Genomic DNA, 7,924 nt, shown 5'->3' on the forward strand with positions numbered 1-7,924 from the left:
CGCAGGCGCGCCGCCCCCCTCCTCCGTCCCGCCCCCTCGCGTGAGCGCGGGGTGCGCGGGCCTGGGCTCAGGTGGCGCATGCGCGCTGAGACGGCCGGCGCGGCGCGACCGCCGGTTCGCGTCCCGCCGCCGGCGCTGTGCGGGGCCGGGATGGGGGGAGGGTGTCCCGTCCCGCCGCGTCGCCCCCGCGCCCCGGGGCTAGCAGGGCCGGAGGCGGTATCAGCGGGATGAGCCGTTTATTGTGCGGCAGAGGCCGGCGGCCGGGCCACGCCGGCTGGCCGTGGTGCGCGACACGGAGAGGCGGCACGCGGGGCGTCGAGGAGAAGGCACGCGTCCCCCCAGAAGGGGAGCGTCGGGCGGGTTCCCGCCGCCCCGCTCCTGCCCGCGTGCTCAGAGGTCCCAGGCGGTGATGCCGCCGCTGCTGCGGGAGCGAGCGTCGCCGTCGCGCTCCCCCGCCGCCGCCGCCAGCCTGGGGCACAGCGGGGGGCGCGGGCGGCTCGGCCCCGAGCCATTGGGCTGCGCCTCCACGAAGACGCGGTTGCGGACGCCGAAGGGCAGCCCGTGGCTGTGCCTCCGCTGGGAGTAGGCGCCGCGGGGCCCCCGCCGCGGGGAGCAGAAGGGGGCTTTGAAGGCCTCCTGGAAGCCCCTGCGGAAGTTCTCGTTGAAGTACCCGTAGATGATGGGGTTGACGCTGCTGTTGAAGAAGGCCAGCCAGTGGGCGAAGGGGAAGATGTACACCGTGATCAGGTGGAGCTGGCGCTCGCTCAGGTGGCCGTAGTCCGTCAGCAGCATCAGCGTCCACAGGGGCAGCCAGGAGAGCGTGAAGAAGAGCGCGACGATGATCAGCATGTTGATGACCTTCACCTTCCTCTTGGAGACCCTGCGCCCCTCCGGCTCCTCCGCCTGGGAGCTGCGGGCGGGCGCTGCGGACTTGAACAGCTTGAAGGCGATCCGGGCGTACATGACAACGATCAGGGCGAGGGGAGCCAAGTAGATGTGGGAGAAAAGCACGGTCGTGTAGATTTTCCTCATGCCCGTGTCGGGCCAGGCCTCCCAGCAGGAGTAGAGGGGGTAGGAGTTGTTGTAGGTGTCCACCATGAAATGGTGCTCCTCCCTCGTGACCGTCAGGGTGATGGCGGAGGGGCACATGATGATCAGGGCCAGGACCCAGATGACGACGATGGTGACCAGGGCTTTCCTCAGCGTCAGCTTCTGTCGGAAGGGGTGGACGATACAGCGAAACCTAGGAGAGGGCAGAAGGCAGATGGTGATGGCGCTGGGGACTGCTGATGTGCCGATGATACGTGCCAGCGCAGGCCGAGGGAGAGAAAAGGACGCGTCTGGCTGAAGTGCCTTTTCATCCCCGTCCCCCTGTGCGCGCTGTAGCAGCTGAAGGTCAAGCAGTGTTCGGGGTAAATACAGCCCCCTTCCTCCACTGATCCTCACCGGTGTGACGATCAAATGCCTAGGAGCTCCTCTGACTTCAGTTTTAACACATCTGAGCTGCTGGTTTGTTTTAATCCCTGACGTCCCTTGCTTGGGTGGTGCTTTACCGCCCCATCCTCTTTCCAAGACCCCCAGGAGCAAGACCACCTGCGCTAGCAGAGCCAGAGTCCATCCCTCTCACAGCCTTGCCCTGCATTCCGCTGTTTCTTTGGGAATGCCTCCCCTTGACCCTCCTCTGTGCCCCTCTTCCTAAAGTCCCAAAGGATTAGCTCTTCCTTCCCCAGCTGCCTCCATGTATTACACTTGCAAGCTCCTCTCTTTCGGTTTTGTTTTCTCTGCCACCATCTTCACATATTCATGGGTGCTGGACCCACAGCGCTCTGCCCCGCTGCAGGGTCTAACACAACGGTGCTCGGCCCTCGGTGGGGCGAGGGATGTGCCCCTGATGGGATGTCCTTTGGGAAGGAAGGTGATGGCACGACCCACCAAGGCCCAGCTGTGGAAAGGAAGGATTACATGTACCAAGAAATCTCCATTCCTGATATACTCAGTGTGGGAGGTAACTCCAAAAAGCTCAAAAGCCCCTTTCCCTTTCCTTGTGAGAGGCCTTTTCCATAGAAATTTATCCATTCCCTTGGGAATGGAGGGAAACAGCCACTTAGCCTTAAAGCATGGGGAGTTCAACTCAGTTTTGTGTTAGTTTTGTCTGTTTTCTCACTGATGCCTCTTCCCTGGTAAACACCAGCCCCGACTTTGTGGGAGTTTGCCCAGAAATAGTTTGCAATCTTTAGGGTAAAATGCATTTGCTGCTGAGTGCTCCCTCCTTACGCTGTGGGTCAGATGCACTGGGGGACGCAAAGGTATGGGCTGTTCTTTACATACCGCTTTTGATTACAGAAAGAGACTGTGACACCTCTCTGGCTTCCCTATTTTTAACCCTTGGATGGGAAGATATTCTAAAGAAAGGCATGCTTCTTTACCAAGCAAAACACAGCTGTGTTTGTTGGGATATTTTTTAAATGGGCCTGGGAGAAGAGGAAGTAACAGCAAGGGGACACCTTGCTGGGACATCCCACGGACTTTTCCCAAGAAGCTTTGTGGTCTCTTGGCAAAAGAGAGGAAAACGCTCCTGACTCCCAGCATTCAAATGAAGAGGGTCTCTGCAAGGTTTCACAGGGGATACATCCCGGGATGCTTGCCCTGGCTTGATACTGCTTCCTGAACGTTATTCGGGAGAGGCTTTTGAGCCAGGCAGACTTTCGATCCAACCCACGCGTCCTTGCACCCTGCAGGGCAAAGGCTTGAAAGGGCTCCCCTGTGCTGACGTACCTTTCCACAGCGATGGCCACCAGAGTGAAAACGGAGGCCGAGACGGACATCCCCTGCACCAGGCCGCTCATCTTGCACATGATGTTGTCAAAGGGCCAACCTGGAACGACAGAGAGCGTCAGGTGGCTCCTCGAAACACCGACCCAGGGCTGCCCGTGGCTTGGCGAGGTGGGCCGAGAGACTGTCACGGCTCGTGATTTCCCTCATCAGAAGTCCTCCAGGCTGGCAGAGGGATTATGAACCCGACTCGACTACTTTTCTCAAAGAAAAAACATAATGAGAAGAGCAGCAAAATTTCCCCTGGAGGAGGTAGGGGCTGCCTAACCCATATGTCGTGCAGAGCCTGCGGGAAACGCTCGTTAACTTCTCGCTTTCAGATGCTCGTTTTTGGCAGCGTGCGAGACGAGCTATCGCCCCGTGCAGCCTGGCTCTCGCCGCAGCCAGGGAGCTGGGCAGCCCGCCGAGCTGCTGCAGGGCTTCTCCATTTCTGGTAACCTGCCGAAGGGACAGAACAGAGTTTATAAATGCATTTGCTTCAGCCGGATCCATCAGCAGCTTCCTCTAGATGTCCCCATCCACTGTGCGATTTCTGGCCTACTTCTGGGGGGATGCTAAATCCTGGTCCTAAGGGTAGATGATATTTTAGGCTTGTTTTCATATGGAGATGGCCTTTATCAGTACAGTTGCTTGAAAAAAAAAAAAAGGTAAAAAGAATCTGTATTATGTTTCTTAGAAAATTTAAGAGCAAACTGTCGTTATAAAGGTTCTCCCTTGTCGTTTCTCTTTCATTCATAGGTCTCTAACTGTTATCACAAGGACTGACTGTGGGATCCTTGATCATAAGAGCTTTAATCTTGCATCTTGACCCCTGTTAAGATATTTCCAGCAATTCAAAGTGCTGTGCAAGCATGTCATTATAGTATGAGTCCACATTATACTAAGATAACAAACGCCTGACAAATAGGGCTACCGCGTTTAACCAGATACAAACACAGATAACCTAAATACCAAGCTTTGGATGTGGCTTATGGCAACATGTAGTATAAGGGATCTTATGTTACCCTGGGGCCATAATGTAACCAAACCCCTTTTACCTTTAAAATACTGTGTGGCTGGAAAACGTACTAGGACACCTTTGAAGCTAGAGGGGCTCAACGCCCAAGCCCAAGTAGGAGATGAGTAAATGGACCCGTGCCCGCCTGGGTGGGATTTGGACCCACCATCGCCTCCCTAGCGCGCCCCGCTGGAGTGCGGGCCGGGGGCACAAGGAAGGGAGGGCAGGACGGGGGCTCCTGCCATCTCCCCCTCCACCAGCAGATGCTCCTGCAGCCTCCTCAGGACATCGCCGACCACGGCCAGCCACCCCTGCAGATCCCTTCTCTCCGGCAGGGATGTCCAGCTGTGCCGGGGGACATGTCCACTCTGCGGCTCCGGGAAACGGAGCCCCGGCACCGTGCCACAGACGGTTACCGCTTCGGCTAAGCTTTGCTGTGCTCATGCTGCAGGCACAAGGAGCAGTAAACCACAATTTTATCTTCAGAAAGGTCAATAGCCAGAGCTAAATCAATGCAGCGAGAGGACTGGTGCAACAAGAGGGTTCTCGCCGAGCGGCTTATCAGAGCATAGCTGAACTTTAGATAAAGAAATATGAAAATGCAGTGTTAAGGTCACACTTACTTTGCCACAGAATGTCAAAATTAACTCAAAAAACCCAGACTTATTTAACCCTAAAATAGCAGCTATAAATAAAATGATAACCTTTCCCCCAAACAAGTTATATTTTTATTGCTTTTTTTTTTCTCTATTACCACTGCTCAGATAAAACAGAGAGGCTAAAGTCCAGCTGTCTTTGCCCTAATGTATATTATTATCAACAACAACTCTGCTTAAAAGCAAATGAGTAGCAAGAGGCAATGAGAATTATTAGTCGGGAGATAGGAGCGTTAAAAAGATGTAATTAAGGGCCTGGCTTGGCCTGCTTATAACCTGCGCTACTTGTGAGGCATAAAAGGTAGAAAGTCCCTTTCGGTGCCATGTTTCAGGCGCTGGCTACAGGGCAATTTTGGGGACCTCACAGCCTGGGAGCGCAGTGCGTCGCCGCTGCAGACTCGCTCTGAAGCGGCGCCCGGCGTGGGCTTCCCTTCCCCACGCAGCCCGACCTGCACCAAAGGAAATGGGTCCGGAGCAGACTTAGATTTACAGTTGCATTTGATTTGGTTTGATTGCTCTTCTTGAAGAGAAACCATGCGGAGCTGCCTCATCTCTCTGCTTTCGCACCTGGTTTTGCCAAATCCTGTCCATCCCCAGAAACAGCAGCAGACGGTGGCCTCCGTTGTCCCTTCTGTGCGGGGATGCTTTTGCAAACCACGGAGGTCGCGAGCGCTGCGTGAACCTGCACCCGGCTGTCCCAGGACTGCGGCGTGCGGCTTGGATCCCGGCTCCTCGCTGCTGGGCGGCGGGGGAGACAAATCCCTGGCAGCGAGGCTGGCTGTCTTCCCCGATAAGTGCCGAGTCTTGGATGAAGGAGCTGCGGATAACATCAGAAAAGCCCAGACACTGGAGCAAATAAATATATATTAAAGCACGTTTGTCCTTTGTTTGTCGAACGACTGCTGGAAAAGGTGCAGTTGTGCCAAGAAAGGCAAAGAGAAATTAAAAGCAGCTTTGGCAAATGCTCCAGCTTAACCGGGGATTTTTTCTCCGCCGTGTGCGTGAGAAGAGCCCGCAGGCAGGAGGACTGTGCTGAGCAGCTTCAGAGCAGCGCAGCTCCTTTCATGCCCGCGTCAGGCACGTCGCTCCGTCACCTGCCCTTCAAAACCTGGGGTTTGTGAGGAGCGGGGAGCAAAGCGCCTTGCTCTCGAGTGAAACCCACCCCGGCGAAGGGCCGCAGGCGAGCAAACCCACAAGCCGAACAAAGGTGGGGAGAGAAGGGAAGCAGCCTTCTGGCGAGGAGGCCAGCAGCACCCGAGGGTTTCTGTTGGGAAGGCGCTCTGCGGTCTTTGCTGGGTGCTGCGGAGCCTGCCCCGACCCGGTGTTGCCTATGGGGTGGGCCCCACTGGCCTGGGTGACCCGCGATGAGGACTGAAGAGATGAAGGAGGTGGAGAGGCTGGGGTGGAGGAACCCGGAGAAGGGAGGGGAGACACAGCAGCGGTCCTCAGGTACATTACAGGTGGCTGCAAGGGAAAAGGGAGTCAAGGTCTTCATGTCGGTGGTGGGTGGGACAAGAAATCACAGACGTAAGTGGCAGCAAGAAAGAGCTGGACTTTATGAAAAATCTTCCTATCGGCAATCAGTGAAGCACTGGAAGCATCTGGGGAGGGTGCTGAGACCCGTCCCTGGCCGTTCCTCAAAAACCTCTCCGGTGTTGACCTTTCTTTTGGTTTCTTCAGGCTCTGTTTTGCTATGACCCTCTGAATGGCTCATGTCCAAAGGGGTGTTTATTGCTCCTGTGGAGAAGCTCTCCCGTTCACAAACAATGCTGGAGGGGACCATGACTTGGCCTGTTCTTGCTGATGAAACCAACAGCAGGGAGAGGCAACGCGCTCAGAAAGAGCAGGGCGGGAGCTCCCGTTTCACCTCCATCCTGCTTGGGATCTGCCTCCCATGGTCCCCTCCATGGCATCCAGAGGCCAGCAGACTCCCAAAAGCAGAGCTGCACCCTGCGTTGTCAGTCCTTCCTATTTATCGGCATGTCCTGGAGCCTTGCCAGCATGGGAGAGAGGGGGAGCTACAAAAGAATAAAGAACCTAGTGCTAAAATACAGGTGCTTCCCCCTAGAAATAATTGCAGGAAAGAATATCTTCATTGGCTAGCGAGTCCTCCTAGAGGTTTTTGCAGTTCTGTCTCCAGCCATCAGACGGCTCAGCGATCCGTGTAGGAAATGAGCGCTTATCCGTTTACTCCTTGTCGATCTGCTGTGGTCTCTTATGCTGTTTCTTTTTCTCGCCTACGGCTGGCGGTGAGCCAGCCTGTCCAAAGGGACGTCTGAGTGGTCTGCATATTGTTCTGCAGAGATGCGCTACATCTCCAGGAGCGTCCACAGTGGTGCCAAGCCTTGGAAGGTTTTATGTCCTGGTCCCCTTGAGGCTGTGTATGCATGCATGAATCTTGGCTTTTCTTTTCCCTTTTTTGTTTTTGAAGAAAAAGAAATGTTTAGCTCTCATGGTTGCAGAAGAAAAGTCTGAAAAACCAGGCTAGAGTGTGATCTACATGTTCACTGGCCAAGAACAGATAAAAGAACTCCCAATAAAAATAACTTAGAGCCTTCTCCTCTTAAAGAGATTTAAGGCAATCTCATGGTTTTATACCTCCATCAGACCTGGCTGACTGCCCTCCTCATCCTCAGCAAAAAAAAGCACCCACAGCAAGGAGTTTTGAGGGTAGAATTGTAGGAATGGGAGAAAAACTGCCTCCAGATTTCATTTGCAGGACAGAAATGTATTTGTGTTATCTATTATTCCCCTTCCCATTGAATACCAAGGCCACACCGGCCAAAGGGGACTCTTCCTCTGGTATCCACTACTTTCTTCTTGTGCCCTTATGTCCCATCTCGTGTTACCTGGGTCCCCATCCACTCCCCCACTCACCTGTGATGAGGTTGTCCACTAAGGTGGTGGGCATGCAGAAGATGCCCACCAGCAGGTCGCTGATGGCCAGGTTGAGAATGAACATGTTGGTGACCGTCCGCATCTGGCGGTTCTTCACCACGATGAAGCACACCAGGATGTTGCCGATCATGCACATGAGGAAGATGAAGGTGTAGGCCAGGATGAACATGGTGGCCACGGGGGAGGAGTGCTGGTAGTACGCCGAGAAAGTGTAGTTTTCCCTGAAGTGGTGGCTCTCGCTCTTGTTGGAATTTGGCCAGCTGCCATTGGAAGGGCCTGAGGAAGGGAAGGCAGAAAAATGAAGTAGGAAGAGGGTAAAGTGATTATCTCCTTCACCTCCACACTTTTCTAATGCTCTAGGAGGTGTTTTTTCTAGTATTTATTAATACCTGTGTTTTCCTGTGCATATAGGAAATAAGTGTCAATGAACAAGTTTATGATTAAGCAGAGCCAGAGAGAAAGGGGGAAAGGGGATAAAAGGCACAGAGACCGTCAGCCGTACCGCGTCTCTGCTTTGAGACTCGCTCCTCATGCTGGTTAA

The 7,924-nt window shown here is 54.5% G+C and overlaps 1 protein-coding gene across 1 annotated transcript; it reads right to left on the minus strand.

Annotated features, from left to right (window-relative positions):
- Window positions 1–237: 237 nt before the first annotated feature.
- Window positions 238–7,651, minus strand: NPFFR1 (neuropeptide FF receptor 1). The gene is made up of 3 exons (XM_067299492.1): window positions 7,363–7,651; window positions 2,776–2,875; window positions 238–1,243 (listed from the first exon to the last, which is right to left on the minus strand). Exons 1-3 carry the CDS (start codon window positions 7,550–7,552, stop codon window positions 391–393), a joined length of 1,143 nt encoding a protein of 380 aa, XP_067155593.1. The 5' UTR covers window positions 7,553–7,651; the 3' UTR covers window positions 238–390.
- Window positions 7,652–7,924: the final 273 nt, after the last annotated feature.

Source organism: Apteryx mantelli, chromosome 7 (genome assembly GCF_036417845.1).
Source record: "Apteryx mantelli isolate bAptMan1 chromosome 7, bAptMan1.hap1, whole genome shotgun sequence".
NCBI lineage: Eukaryota > Metazoa > Chordata > Aves > Apterygiformes > Apterygidae > Apteryx > Apteryx mantelli.

Coding starts and splice junctions, on each gene's coding strand:
- NPFFR1 (XM_067299492.1), bottom strand. CDS start 7,552: ATGTTCATCCTGGCCTACACCTTCATCTTCCTCATGTGCATGATCGGC. Junction 2,876..7,362: donor AGTGGACAACCTCATCACAG/GTGAGTGGGGGA, acceptor CTGTCGTTCCAG/GTTGGCCCTTTGACAACATC. Junction 1,244..2,775: donor GTGGCCATCGCTGTGGAAAG/GTACGTCAGCAC, acceptor GCCCTCTCCTAG/GTTTCGCTGTATCGTCCACC.